Source organism: Seriola lalandi, unplaced genomic scaffold (assembly GCF_002814215.2).
Source record: "Seriola lalandi dorsalis isolate HSWRI2012SDOR001 ecotype SW California unplaced genomic scaffold, Sedor1 jcf7180002054689, whole genome shotgun sequence".
Taxonomy (NCBI): domain Eukaryota; kingdom Metazoa; phylum Chordata; class Actinopteri; order Carangiformes; family Carangidae; genus Seriola; species Seriola lalandi.
In genome coordinates, this window is record NW_019525242.1 from 2,507,415 (window position 1) to 2,523,053 (window position 15,639).

Sequence of the window (15,639 nt, forward strand, 5' to 3'; positions counted from 1 at the left end):
GGTGGGTGGGTGGGGAGAGACATGGGAGGAGAGCAGCAATTTGAGGAGAAGAGGGCCTGGGTAAGTAGAAGAAGAGGGATGAGGAAAGGCACATTATGCAGATATCAGCCGGCTCATTACCATTTCAAAACTCTGGAAAGGAAATCACACAAAGTGGAGAGAAACATATTTTTGGCCACATTCTTTCTCACTCTGCATCTGCATTTCTCTAGTTTTTTTTTTTCTCTATCTCTCACACACACTCACACACATCGTAGCCCTCTCTCTTGCTCGCTCGTTCACTCAACTCCAACTCATTTCTCAGTATGGGATTTCTAAATCTGTGCTCACTTGGCCACTGATTTTACGTGTTCATTCCACATCTAGAGCTTGACTATACACTCAGTGGCCACTTTATTAGGTACGCCTTTCTGGTACTGGGTAGCATGTGGCATGGATTCAAAAAGGCGATGGCCTCAATGATCGAATCATAGATTTTTCAGCTGCACATTCATGCTGTGAATCTCCCGTTCCAGCTCATCCCAAAGGTGTTCTACTGAATTTAGATCCGGTGACAGTGGAGGCCGTTGGAGTGCACTGAGCTTGTTGCCATGTTCATTGAACCACTTTGAGGTGACATATGCTTTGTGAAAAAGTATGGCGTTATGCTGGAAAGTAGGCATTTAGAAGAGGGGTGGTAGAGTGTGGCCATAAAGAGATGGACATGTCCAACTACCAACCCTGCTTCCTAGATTACAAATTCCACTGCAGATCTTCCCATTCACTTCAGGCTTGTGCGTTCAGAGATGCTCTTCTGCATACCACTGTTATAACACATGGTTATTTAAGTTAGTGTCGCCTTCCTGTCAGTGTGAACTAGTCTGGCCTCCTCTGTTGACCTCTCTCATTAACAAGGCGTATTATCCCACAGAAATACTGCTCACGGAATGTTTGCTGAAACTGACTGTAAATACTACAGAGTGACAATCTCAGCAGATTTTCTGAAATACCCAAACCACCTTGTCTGGCATCAATCATTGCTCTGTCAAAGTCACTTACAGTAGATCTGTTTCCCAGTTTGGATGTTGTATGTTGCTGCCAAGATTAGATATTGGCATTAACAAGTAGGTGTATGGGTGTACCAATGGCATCCCAGAGTTGTGATGAAAAAAGTCTTATAGGTCTCATATAGTATAAAGGTAGATTTCAATGTCTTTTTTTTATTATAAAGCAGGTCTACATTCTATATTAATACTGTGAAAGTATCAAAGTGCTCAGTCCACAGAGAAATGCACACAGCCTGTTTTCAGACACTGAGCCTTAAAATGAGACGTCAGGACTTTTGTAACTTCGTGATGTCACAATAATGCAGTCACTTTCCTCAGCCATGCCCCAAGCCCTGCCCACCTGGACCCACTTTCTCATTTACAGGATTTGGTTTCTCTGAGTGTTTTCCTGAAATCTGCTATATTTTTTATTTCATCACTCAGGAAACAGTCATTAAATTAGTACTTTAGTAGGCTCAGAGCCTCCTCTCTTCTGATTGGCTCACCGACCTGTTGTTCCTACAGCTTCAGAGAGAAGCCTGAGAGAGAAGATGTTAAACTACATTGAGATGGTTTTTGGTTCTTAAAACCACAAATATATCTTCTTAAGGATCAAGACTTCAAATAAAACGGAAATAAAACAAATATGGGAACCCTCATCTGACCCAACTTCTCTTCTGTATCTTCTGTATTTTCATAGGTTCTTTTCATAGCTACAAATCTTCAGAGGACGCGGCGTATATCACGTCTTCCTGACATCACAATCACGAGATCATAATCTTGTATTTCGAGAGAAAGTGAAGTTGACAATTTTTGACACCATCTGACGTGTTGAGTTTTAATCATCTTTATTTCCTCCCTGCTTTGAATCTCTCTTTCTTTTTTTTTTCTTTTCTGGTAAATGCAGTGTGCACTTGTAGATAAGATGCAATACACGAAGAAAAGAGGGTGAGACAGCAGCTGAAAGTGTGACAGGAGGATTAGTGCTGAGAAGGCAGAGATGGGGAAGGTGTGTTCCAGATGACACCCCGTGTGTAGGTCACCATGACTGTGCGAAGACACTTGTCTGCCAGCCAGACCCCTGCTACCTCCCTCCCCACTCACTGGAACATGGAGTTTTGTGTCCCTGTGTGTGACTGAATGCTTGACCTCAGTCCTGACATTGTCAATATGTGTGTGTGTTTGTGTTTGTGCTTGCATGCAACAGGACATGCCCTACACAAAGATTTTGGGACATTCATTACGCTTGTGTAACAGTTGTATTTTCACCTCCTTGTCATCTATTTCTTTTTTTTTTTTTACTTTCTGCACATGGTTTTCCATCCCCACTAGTGTTGGATTACTGCACTTAATGCTCAAAATATCATGGTCTCATAAGATCTATGAATAAATATTATTATTATTATAAAATATTAAACTTACTTTTGAAATATAAATTCAGGTCAAGTAAAAGTTGAGACTTGCCAGCAATAATTGCACTTATTCATCAGCGATCCAGCTGAAAAGTTGACGTTCCAACACACTATTTAGCACTGAAGCATGAAGCAATAATTACACGACAGAATCACCAAATCACATTCTCTTCCCTTCTATCAGATTAAAGTCCTAATTCAGGAGTCAAAAGATTATAACCTCGCATTCAATTTTTAGCTGTACACCTGCCTGAACCACCTTTTTCCCTGATGGGAGAGACAACCTGTTTTGTATACACATGCTCACCAGGGAGCCCACACATCCCTCAGGCCCTGGTGCCAGCTCCCCAGATGGGCCCCGAAAGCCCCCTACCACCCACAAGTACTCCCTGACCTGGCATGGATTCCTCTGCCTGGTGCCAGTTTGGTGTAGGCTTGAGTCGGTGGGCAGCTGCCTCTTTTCTGCTCAGCCACCATCAGTCACACACACATACACACACACACACACACACACACACACATACACACATACATACACATACAGGCGAGCACACACACTAACAACCATGTCAAAGTCATTGCCCAAGGGGTGTTTCCAAATGTTCCTCTTGAACTCCTGATGAACTGAAATATAATCCCCTGCTTTTTTCTTCCTTTGGTCTCCTTGAATCTTTTTTATTTCTTTTGCACACAACAGTTTCAGAATCATTTACCTACGTCTGCAGTGAAAATGGAAGCTGAAAGGTATATCAGCAAGTTGTCAAACTGTACATTGTACTGACGCAAAGGGTTTAAGGCAACATGCTAATGCTAACCTGAAGCTATCAGAGAGCGAAGGTGGAATTCAATTTGATCCATGAGAGAAAGATTGGATTTATAAAGGGAATACAAGAGAGTCTACCAGTACCTAATTATATCCACAGACATAGCCCGAGGTTGTGGCCTTCATGTCAACCCGGTTAAAGAGAAACACTCACACACACACTTCACATTCAGGTCTAAGAAAGTATGGCAGAGTGCTCAGAGCCAGACTTGTTTTTGTCTTCCAGCAGAGCAGGCAATGCCTTAACCCACTTTATCTGCATCAGTGCCATTATCCTGACAGCTATAGCAGGTGGACTGTGTGTGTGTGTGTGTGTGTGTGTGTGTGTGTGTGTGTGTGTGTGTGTGTGTGTGTGTGTGTGTGTGTGTGTGTGTGTGTGTGTGAGAGACTGAGAGAGTTTGTGTTTATGTGGATGTTGTGGAGGGAAAAAGATTTCACCATGTTACCATGTCATGAATATTGCATACGACCTGGTATGTTTTGCCGTGTTGTCTGGCTGAGCTTTGGAAGATGTCTGGAATGTGAGGTTGTGTTAGTGTGTCAATATATACAAGTCCTTGTAAAGTAGATTTTTAGCGCATTTTTTTTTGTTCTCATACAGTTCAGACTGAGAACAGGAAAAGAACAACAAAAGCAGACACAAAACTTTAGTCCTAGTGTGTCCTGCTTTTAAAACAGCAGCTATTATTATCCCCGGTATTCAACATATGGATGAAAAGTGTATCACCAGCTGAATATATTACTGGTAATAATCATCAGTCACATTTAGTTAGATACTGAAAAATATCAAAGAACTCTCTGTATGTTCATGGTCATACCAAAAAACTGGCATAGCAAAATAAATTTTCATGTCCTTGCAAAATATTTGGGGCTGGAAGCTACTTACACTCATGGTCATGAACCAAACAAGTTAAAACAGTTCATTCAAATTAGCAGTTTGTGATCTGCCAGAACAGAGTTGAAATTGGATGATGTGAGGAGGGATGTCACTAGAATTGATACATTGGTACCAAGTCAATGCCAAAATTTTGAAAATGTGACGTTACTTGTTTTTCTACAGTAGGAAAGGGTACTGTAGATGTCGTAGGTACTAGACATGTGATTCTTCCAGGACTGATGAGAGCAGTATAATAGCACTGCAGGTTTTCTAGTCTGACATCAAACTCGGAGAGAAGAAGAAGACAGACACAGTAAATAAGTGAGAAGAGTTTTAGTTGTTAACTTTCTATTAACAACACGTCGTCAACATTTGTGATGTCCTGAAGTGTTACTGTTATTGTCCCGAATTGCAATAGCTGTGATCTGTTGAAACAACGCTCCACACAAAGTTCACAGTGGCTAACCGTAGCTTGTTAAGGCTATGGTAGCGACAGCTCATAAAGTGAGCTGGGTGCTCACAACATTAGCAGGTTACAGTCATTAGCAATCAATTCAATTGGTCAGCAGCACAAAATTGCACGATGCTCTAGATGGACATATTCACCTCCACAAGCGAATACACCGACCGATTCCATCGAAAGTGATTGATTTTGGTTTGTAATTTTCTGTTGTAAATGCTGGTATGTCTCAGCCTGTTCTCATTCTGTGATAGGATGGGACCAGCAGCCTTCTGTCAAACTGACGTACTCAAATGAAACTATTAAGTGTTGTTTGCTGCAGCAGGTTTCAGTTTGCTTGATTTTGACTTGTTGATGTGCGTCTGTGGTTTTCATTACCTTCCCCTTTTGCAATTTAAGGCAGATGTCTGGCACACCAACAGCCGATAATATCAGTAGGCAGTTCTCTGAAAAGTTTTTTGTCTGCCGCACTCAGTAATAACTAATATTATTCTCATTAGAGCACATATTAGATTCTGTAGTTTTTGTAATTCTTACGGTGAGGTCTTAAAGGTTAGATTGTACAGTTTGAGTTTATTGTGTGTTTATGTGCAGATGTAAGATAAACAGTTTTCATTTGCCATTTCACTTCCTGTTGAACTGACTTGTTAATGTCGAGGTGTGTTGTGTAAAGGCTTTTAAAAGCCCTGGCTGGATCATATGGATCTAGAGGAGTCCTCTGGAACCTATCTATTATGGATGGCCACTTCAGGGTTCAGACCTTTTCTGTGCTCTCATAAGGGGTTTGCTAGCTTCTGGCTAACAACACCACCATGACCAGAGGTTAGCCTTCCTCAGTCCGGGAAGAGGAGTTCATTACAGCCAAGCCCGCGGCCTAATGGCTACAGCGTGGCCATCACTGATAGACTGTATTTTACCACAACCTTGTTTAATAGAAAAAAAGAAGACCTTGTTTCCTGTCTGTCATTATTTGTCGTGTGTGGGGTGAAGAGAGCTGGGTATTTACAAAGCTGGAAAAACATGTTTAAGAATAGACTTTTTCCTCTTCAATTACTGATTAAAAAAACAATAAAAAAAACAATCCTCCATGAATAGATATGTCAACAAACACAGACCATTGTTTAAATTGTACCAATTAGACAAATGTCAAGATCCTCCTGGACCCATCTTTCTTATTGATGCAGTCCTCCATTCGTATCCATCTTCACTACCTCTATGTCTGTTTTCATTATTGACAAGGCCCATATTAGGCAGGTTGCTATAATCTTTACTGTCCATAAAGAGGTTGTGGGTCCAGCTTTAGTTCACAAGGGCATTCCTGTGACCCATTTGATTTTAAGTGCACAGGGAGCAGTGTGGTGAGCTGACATCTCTCATAAGTTCAGTTTAGCATCGCCGACGGCTAATGGCTCTCTGTCTGCTGCAAGCTTGGTGCAGACTGGGAAGGCATTACCATTGAGACGGAAAGAGAGGGCGTAAAATATGAATGAACAGAGCTCCCCGCTGCAGCCAAGGGCTCAAAGCATCTCCTTTTCTTACCGTGTCTGGGTTTTAAGAAGGTGTTTTGAAGCCTTGAGATTTCCTCATAACTGAGAGTTACTCCCAACCCTGAGTTGATTCTTGTTGTGGGTACGTTTTTTTGTAGAGCTTGTTACCTCACCTAGATCACATTGGCAGCCTCAAGCAAACACGATTTTAGGATTGTGTGAACTCTTCTGTGTGTGTGAGAGAGAGAGAGAGACATTAACTCACAGGGTTATAGCAACAACATCACTCACCTTCAGAGCTCTTTTTTTTATTTTTATTTTTTTATACATATAAAAACATAACACACAATACATTGTGGATGCACCCTGACTCACACAAACAAACACAAACAAAGGCAAGCGCACATTAATCGCCCCAAACACTTCCTCTTTTGAAATGTGTCTGGAACAGCTTTGGTCAAATGATATTACTTTTTCTTCTGGTTTTGGATGGTCTAGTATAAAGGTTTTCATGTGTGTAAATGTTGATTATGCAATCATATACAACAGCAATAATAAGATATGACTTATTAAAATCAGTCAATCGATCCTCTTAAGTGCTGTAGCCGTTTAAAATTTCTTTTTTTAAGATGGAGAAAGTACAAAATAATACTTTCTTTACACTTCAGTTGCTTTAGATCAAAATTAAAATAAGATACAAGAAATCAATTCAGCATGTTTATTTTGTAATTTCAAGTTGCATTGCATTAGTGAGCTTAAAGATTGTTTTGAATCGAAGTTTCAGATTTATTGATTTATTTTAAATGGATTTTGAGTTGCCCAGAAATAACCGTCAATGGGACTAGAGAGAGAGAGAGATGGAAAAGGGAGGGTTGAAGTGAGAGTGTGTATTATAAATAACCCAAATCAATAATAAACGACACAGTATCTCACATATTTGGAGTCGGGTCTGGGGTCCTCTGGGGAGATGGATGAAAAAAGCAGCCCTCCTCCCACTATCCCTCTGTCGCTGTGGAGAGGAGGGAGAAGACAAGAGCATAAGAAGGTACAAAAATAAGAGTTGCTTTTTTTTTTTTTTTTTCCCTCCTCTCTTGAGCATGAACCAGCTTGTGGTTATGGTTTGCATGCATGTGTGTGTGCGCGAGTGTGTGTTCGTGCACACGTGTGTACATTACGAGGCGGACGCCGTCCATTACTTATTCATCAGCCCTGTCTGCCTCGCTGCCATACTGTGTACTTCAGCATGCCTTGCAATCATTATGCCACATGCATTATTTAAGGCGCACGCTGACTCTGATGGAGATAGCTACATGAGCTATTTATCTCAGATATGCTCACTTATCGCCTTGTCTGATTCTCTCACAGGCCGTTAATAATATAACTGCAGGAGCCCTCTTTCACATAGACATTCATTGTCTTATCTTTTAGGTCACACACCACCCTGCACACAAGGTTTCATACACAAATTCCCATTCATATGTGCAGTTTTCAATTGATGAACACACTTACCCCACTCACTAAGTCCCTTATATGTTCCAAGTCCCCGCATGTGGATCTATACACACCTGATTTAATGTCTGTGTACATGCATTTTAATATCAGATAAGCATGCTTGTTTTGGCTTCACAGCATGGACAGGTGATAAAATGTGTCCCTCACAGCTGTGCAGATGTGGACTTTTTTGGGCTTTAAATTGTAGGAGAAATCATTTTAAAGCACAAGACAGTATTATAGAGTACACAATCTTTTGTGTTTCAGATGCTTGACATACTTCTGAATACTTTCTTTGACTGTGTTACTTATAAACTTTGATTGCATAATCCATCTCAACATGCTGCCATGCTTAGTAATGCACTGCAGGCGGCATTAAGGCCAAAAACAACATTTTGGAAAGCTGTCCACATGTTCCCCTGCTGTTCTGTTTGACAAGCCTCTGGCTCACAGCCACTGATCTTTGACCATGTTAGTTGCCAACTAACCTAATGTCCATACATTGATTTTTTTTTTTTTTTTTACCGCAAAGTTAATGAGGTGCTCCTTTGCTCAGTTGTGACAGTCAGGCCAGTGCCCTCCCCCGAGTGATTCTCCCTGTTCTAAAAATGAAAAAGGGGTTTGTGTGCGTGTGTGTGTGCCATTATGGTTTTGGTTCAGCCGCATTAGCTGTTATCAGTCTCATGGCTGCATGAAACTTAGCTAAGCCTTTGACGTCAACACCATACAACAAGCTGATAACACAGACTTTTATCGCAGCCAGGTGTGTGGGTGTGTTGTCTGATCAAACAAAACTTTGCTTCCTGGATTCTACGCCGAACTTCAGAAATAGCTCCTGCAAGCGCACTGCACAGACGCAGACCACCCCACATGCACCTGCAGGCACACATGTACCTCAAACACACACACACACGCACACACACACATACACACAAACCCACACAAAATCGGGTTTCTGATGTAACCAGATTTGACGAACACCATGTAAACAAACAAACCAGTTACCTTAGCTGAGATAAGTAAATAAGAAACATTTGGTAACATGTTTTTCATAGTGACACCTTATTTCTGAACATGTGCAAAACTCAGAAATGAGTAACAGCAGTGGGATCAATAGAAAAATAATGACACTGAGCTTCATGCTGACCAAAATATTTGGACTCAACTCTGATAAAAGTGAAACTGAAACTAAATAATGATGATAATAATGTCAGAGTTCTTACTTATTTTGTCCTGATTAGACTCTGTGGGTGTGCACAGATGTGACCGACATCTCCCTCATTCAGCGTCAGACAGTTCCTAGCAAAGCTCCAGCCCTCTTCAGCCTGAGCAGATCCAATCCTGTCCAATTAATTACATTAAGTCAAAACATCTGTGTGTGTGTGTGTGTGTGTGTGTGTGCGTGTGCGTGTGCGTGTGTGTGTGTGTGTGTGTGTGTGTGCGTGTGCGTGTGTGTGTGCGCAGGTCCTCTAATAGTCAGTTGCTTGTAAAATATTTAGATACAATTTATTTAAAGTAATATGTCTAAATAAATGTTAATGGAAAGGAGAGATTCCTGTTTATTGACCGACTGCATATAAAAGCAGCTGGATGTAGAATAATGTGGTTACTGCGCTCTGCATGATTTTAGGCCGTTGACGAGTGAAAGTAAATGTGGCATTAATGCGTCCCAGTGTTGGTCTAAAGAGACACCCCCATGCTTTTCTTTTTACAACATAAACCTTCTAAAGTGACAGACAGTCTGCAGACTCTCAGGAGTCTGTGGATTTTCACCATGTTTACATGCTCCAGTCTGATGCGATGGGTTATATTCTGACTGTAGTTCACTTATCATAGAGAGGTGGGGAGCCATCGATAGCTAGGAGCAGTTTTTCTCCATTTTTCATCGCTCTTCATGTAGTGAAGTGGAGTAGAAAACAACTTTGTGCTTTCTGTTTCTTGTGGAAATCAAAACAAGCGCTAATGGTTGCCACTCGACGGCATTTGCATGAAGTTTAAATTTCTCAACTGCCCAACGCGGTGCCGCGCAGCACGCTTTGAGTATCTGCAGCAAGCACCAGCAGGTTTATTTCACAAATGGCACCCTGTCTCTTCTTCCCTCTTTGAGTCTGTGTGATTGAAAAGGAATGAAAAAGTAGGCTGTTTTGCAAATGAGGACTGGAACCAAATGTGGTCATTTGTTTAGTTAGACTCTCACCAAGTGAACAGCTATTCATACAAGTGAGTCCCATCCTGCCTGTTGTTTTTATCGATAGTATCACATTTAGTATCACGCTGTCCATTGATGTGACAGTAAGACATATGTCAAGTCTCACCCCCAGAGGAGCACTTGTCATTAGGGAACTCTGATGCCTGTCAATAGCCTCGTTCTCCAGCTGCTGTAATGACTCCTCATTATTATTCAATCCGAACCTTGTCGTTCATCAACGCTCTTCTCAGGCGTCCATATACAAATCTGTGTCTCAACTGTGATTCAGACCTTTAACGTTTATTCTTTGTGTTTTCGTTTAGTACTTTTGGTTCATATATTATATATTTATATATTAAGTATTTACCTTATATATATTTGTAATATGTTTAAGGCCCTCAATGCACCTCCGTAGATCTTTCTGTGATGGTCATTTTCACCTTCTTACTTCCAGTCACAGCCAAGCTTTAACTTAAAAATATGTAAACAAGACCTGACAAAACATCCCAAGCAGAAATTCCTGTTCAAACATATTGAGGTTGAATAGGAAGCCACAGCTGTAAGCAGCATCTACTGTGTGACACATGTGTGTGTGTGTGTGTGTGTGTGTGTGTGTGTGTGTGTGTGTGTGTGTTTTTTTTTTTTCATGGTTAGAGTTACAAGGCAGAGCAGCATTATCCATTATCATCAAGTCAGCTTCAACTGTCTGTTCTGTCGGGCTGCTGGTGTGTAGGAGGGTTTCAGATAAAAAAATAAAAAAAAAGAGCCAGGAATATCTGTGTGTGCAACAAGTAACGCACATCAAGTAATGTAAGCAGCAACAACAACAATGAGCCGTGTTGAGACCAAAAAGCACATAACCACAGTGTTTGTTTAGTCAAATGAGAATTTAGTCACAATCTCTGTGTCTCTCCGCTGATCTGTGAATTAGAGCTGGAGAGAGAGAGAGAGAGAGAGAGACTCCAGTAAAATGCTCAACATGCCTGAGACTGCCCTCTGATGTCACTGTGTGAGAGAGAGAGTGAGAGAGAGAGAGAGTGGGAGGGGACCAGAGGAACAGAGGGAGGGAGAGACAGTGGCAGCCGGAGTACAGAGCAGAGCACGTCGGCGAGAGACACAGAGAGACGGAGAGAGAGAGAGAGAGAGAGATCTGTTCTCACTGAAACCAGCTTGGTCTGCTGTATTTTGGTGCTACAGTGGACTTTACAGCTCTGTTCAGAGTCGCACTTTTGGCTACAAACGCACACTTTCTCTCTCTCACTGAGATACTGCACACACACAAACACAAACACCACACACAACAACCGGACAGCACGAAACAACTGATGGGTAAGAGCTCTTGTTGTTATGCACAGATTGTTTTTCGGGTAGCTTATGTTGATGTTTTAACCTCAGTTTTACTGAGCTGGTTTGTAATTGTTGTGTAAAGGATGAGTGTATTTAGTCCTGATGTGTGCCCTGATTAATTTCACATTTGTGTGTTACCTTAAGTTGGTGTGTTTGAGTGTGATACCCGAGCACACATGTTTTTATATAAACTTGTTTAGCCCATAGATTTTTCACTGTGTGTGTTCACCTCAGGAACGTGTGTGTGTGTGTGTGCGCGTGTGTGTGTGTTGATTGGCTGTGTGGGTGTGCAGCTTTGAGTAGTGACAGTGTTTATTGAATGGTACTGATGTATGGAGACACTCGCTCAGCACCACTCAGTGCAGCCTTTAACTGAATGGAGCAGATGGTAGTGGCTGTGTCTGTCCCTCCCCATAGCTTATTGTGTACATGCGTGTGTGTTTAGGTCTCTGCCTCTTTGTGTGTGTGTGAGGAAATCTGTACGGATGTTTCTTTTTTTCAACATAATGTGACTTTAAAGGGATTCATTTATCGCTCAAAACATTTTTACAGAAAAAAAAAGTACATAAAACAGTTTAATGTCATGAACAACGTGAGGAGTTCATGCACTCCTGCAGGAGGATTAGATTTTTGGGCCAGATTATATTTTCTACCCTTTTGAATAATAATAATTTAATTTGCATTTTGGTTAGTGGACAGCGTGGGGCTTCATATCTGTCCGTATTGGTTTATGCCTGGTGTCTGTGCAATGTGTCTGTATCCCAGCTTCAGCACTTCAGCTGTGAGTTGACAGAGCTGTGATAGAGCTAGTTAAGGGTTTTGTGCATCTCTATATTCCCACCTGAAAACAGATCATCTTTAAATCCTTCTTTAAATGATTTGATTAGAGACCTTTGATCGCGTCAACCCAGCGGGGTCGCTGACTAGCTGTCTTCTGGGGAAAGAGAAAAGGGAGACGAAGGAAACACAGAGGTGGTCACACAAAGCACATAAAACTGCCACACTCCACCTACATGCACTGTGAGTTACATCAACACGCATACACACCCATCCCGGGCTTCACGGTAAAGCGCTGAGCTGAATGCACATGCAGGCCATTTGTTGAATTAGTTGGCTGCCATCATTGGTTCTCCCTCCATCTCTAGCCCCTCCCCTCCTGCCCTGTCCAACCAACTGCTGGTCACTATCCCACCAGTCACCATGGCGTTTGCCTCCCCTCCTGTGTGAGCACCTGTGTGTGTGTGTGTGTGTGTGTGGCTCACAGCTGAGAAACATTATGTCAGCAATTACTGTTCATTCTTAATCTGTAAGCCTTAACACTGCCGTCACTTTTGTGTCTTTGTGTAACTTTGTTTTTATCACACTCATTGTGGTTGGCATTTGCTCACCATGTTTGGATTGTAAATGAATGTGTGCACTCCGTTCCTCCTAAACTGTGATTAAACATGCATGGGGTTTTGTCTGAGTGCACGGATGCCCGGTGGGGCGAGGAGCTCCCTCGGGAATCCTGGTCTATAAATAACTCCCTCTGTGTGATCCATAATCTTTGCCTGATCATGGGGGAGGGGAGAGGAGGGGCCGGTCGCAGATAGAGGCACACAGAGAGAGTGATGGATGAAAGGAGGAGGGAGAGAGAGGAGGCATTTCACCAGTCATGTTTGAGTCAGTTCAACCAGATTTCACATCATTTCTGCGTGTGGCAGGGAAACCTCACGACTCTGTGGGATTTTCACAAAGTAAACACTATTTCCCGTCTGGAAATCAACAGTTTATCTCACTTCCGCCCCTTCATACCTTCTATGGTGTTTGAGCTGCTGAAGTCCCTGGAACATAGACGCATTTAAAGTCTACTGTGTCCATTTAGAATTTACCATCATAGAAAAACACAGGGTTTCTTTACTAAAGTTGTCATGTGACGATGATGTAAGAAAGTGAAGACCTGCTTCTATGCAGCTGGGTTTTCCTTGTCTCTTCACATGGATAAAAAATCAGTGCATAAGACTAGAGTGGCACTTTTGCTATGCTATAAATGTTAGTGTGTATTCTGCAGTGCTCGGCCAGGCCTTCAGCAGGAATGTTTGCGTTATCATGCCCGGTGCTGTCAGGGTGAGTCAGCTTGTGCAACCACCTCTCCTCCTGTTGGCTCAGCACCACAATGTCATGCTTATTCACAAAGTGCCATCCTTGTAAGCTGGGCTAATTACTTCACAGGTGTCTGCACCCTGTTGGGCGCTGTATGTCGCCCCGATGGCCTGCTGCCATTCACAAAGCTTTGTTTACTGTAAACAAGCTTCTGGGGATTGTTATTCAGAGAGCTACTGTTGTTTTTGCCATGGTACAACTATAACAGCAGTGTGACCGAGCCATGTCAGCCTGACCATGAACTGTCATTCAGATGTGACACAGATGTGTTTCCTGTGTGCCATCAGACCTGTTGCCAGCACTTTAAACCAGTCTTTACATTTGCCAGAGCAGAACTGTCTGACAAATTGAGATCTGAGCAGATGGGGAAATGCAGTTACAGCCTGGTGAAGCTTAGAAACAACACCTAGCTAAATTACAACAGCAGTTTTTGATCATGTGTTTCCACATCCCTTATCATGCATCAATTTTGCAGAGTCTGGAGTAACTCTACGCCCAGAGGCTTCCCTTTTTTGTCACATAATGTCATATGAATTTAACCAAAAAGAGGAAACTGTAGAAGTAAAAGTTTCTACTCTAACTCTACTCTCTAACCCTAACCCTTTAAAAAAAAACAAGTCTGTGTGATTCAGGTGTTGGAGTCAGTGTTGACACACACAGTAAATACATCAAGGTTATCAAAACGTTTGATTGCCACTGTGTGTAGTTTTGTGTAGCTACAGTAACATCACAATGCGTCTCAGTGCAATCTTAATGGGCCAGCCGCTGTGGTTAGCCTCCGAGTAGCCGGGCTAAGCAGTGATTACACCGCCTCTATCTGTGCCTGTCTGCGCTGCCTGCACTTGTAGCCCCCCTTGGCTGGGGGATAAGTGGCTGAAGACGGCCATTGACCGCTGGTGTGTAAGTGACCAGCAATGTCAATAGAATAAAACATACTCATAGACATTCAAGATTTGAACTGGAGAAACTAGGTTTGGGCATCGGTGTTGCTGTTCCCTTCATACACACAGAGCCGTACTTCTGCAAGATATAAGGAAACACAAAACAACATGTGGACTTCATACTGCACATGGAAGCACAATGCAATACAAAGTATGTAAAAAAAAAACAAAATACAATGTCTTTGTATACACACATGTTTTTGCCTTGTTCGTTTGGCGCATTATTTTATTTATTTGTTGAATTTTTTGTGCCTGTTGCTTAGGCTACTTCTTATCAAAGACACAAGTGCACACAGTGGGTTCGGTGGCTTTAGTTGGCACAACAACTTGGTTGTCACCTTCTTTGTAATTGTTTGTGTTTGATATCTTTTTTTTATCCGCTTGTTCACTGATCTCTGCTGTGAAAACAGTTTGTCACTTACAAGCCATGTAATACAAGGAAGCAGAATTCCAAGCCTTGCAAGAGACCTGCAAATGTTGTTATAATTTATTCTCTTTTCTAAAAAATGTCAGTAGATTTTCATAGATAATGTACATTTGCCATTATTTTTTCTCCAAATGGACTGTTTGGATTTTGTTGTTTGTATGTGAAAGCGTGGAAGCTGAATGTCTAAATCTTTTAATTTCTCATTTTCGGGGGGGGGGGCTGTTTGTCTATGAAAACAAACAGCCTTTGTGAAACCCCTCTAGCATAACTACGGAGAAAGGCATTTGGGGAAACATACACAAATAGAGGGGTGTTGAGAGCAAGTGGTTGTCTAACTTCAGGGGCCTGCCGGAGACCCATTTTAGAAGAAACTGGAAAGACAGGGCTTTGTGTCGGAAGGTCACCAGTGTAAGTTTATATGGGAAAATATACAGTAGAAAAGGCGTTAATTAAGGTGATGCTCCATGCATGTTTGGCACTGTAGCGCTGGAATGGTCAGCGCCAGAATCACTCTGAAAGGGTCCCAGTGTGCGGAGTGACACTGTTTGAAGTGCACTGACCTGATTGATGGCCCAACAAAAGGTTTTGTTTGTTTGACCTTGATGTTTATTGCTTATTAAATATGTGTGTAAACAGTTGGCAGGCATGTGTGTGTATGTATGCGTGTACAGCAAATGTGAGAGGTGGAGAGTTTACCATGGTTCACTGGAAGAGGCTTTGTTTATGTAACACGGGTGATTGGCACAGACTGTGTATAGTGAGAATGATAAACAGTGGCATCTTCAAATGTGGCTCTCTTCCTATTGGCTTGTTATTGTGGAAGTGGCAAACATACAAATTTGTAGGTCAGAGGTCCAGGTATCATTTAACATGCACATGTGCACACAGCCTGATCCCTTCCTTAAGTCTGATCTTAACCCTTGGAGAAGCGACAATGGATTAAACTGTGAGTTCCTGTCGTGATAAATGTTTAAACTCAGGTGACAGTATATTGAGAACTGTCTGGTTGTATAATCATA

At 42.0% G+C, this 15,639-nt stretch overlaps 1 protein-coding gene across 4 annotated transcripts in view; it reads left to right on the top strand.

The window, feature by feature from the left end:
- hdac4 (histone deacetylase 4) overlaps positions 1 to 15,639 on the top strand; it is a 124,025-nt gene that overhangs the window by 52,714 nt on the left and 55,672 nt on the right. Inside the window, exon 1 of one of the 4 annotated variants that reach the window (XM_087178504.1) lies at positions 10,860 to 11,092. The exons of the other annotated variants lie outside the window; for them this stretch is intronic. Coding sequence (XP_087034630.1) covers positions 11,089 to 11,092 — 4 coding nt within the window. The 5' untranslated portion in view covers positions 10,860 to 11,088. Of the gene's footprint in view, positions 1 to 10,859; positions 11,093 to 15,639 lie in introns of those variants that run through there. 4 annotated transcript variants of the gene reach the window in all.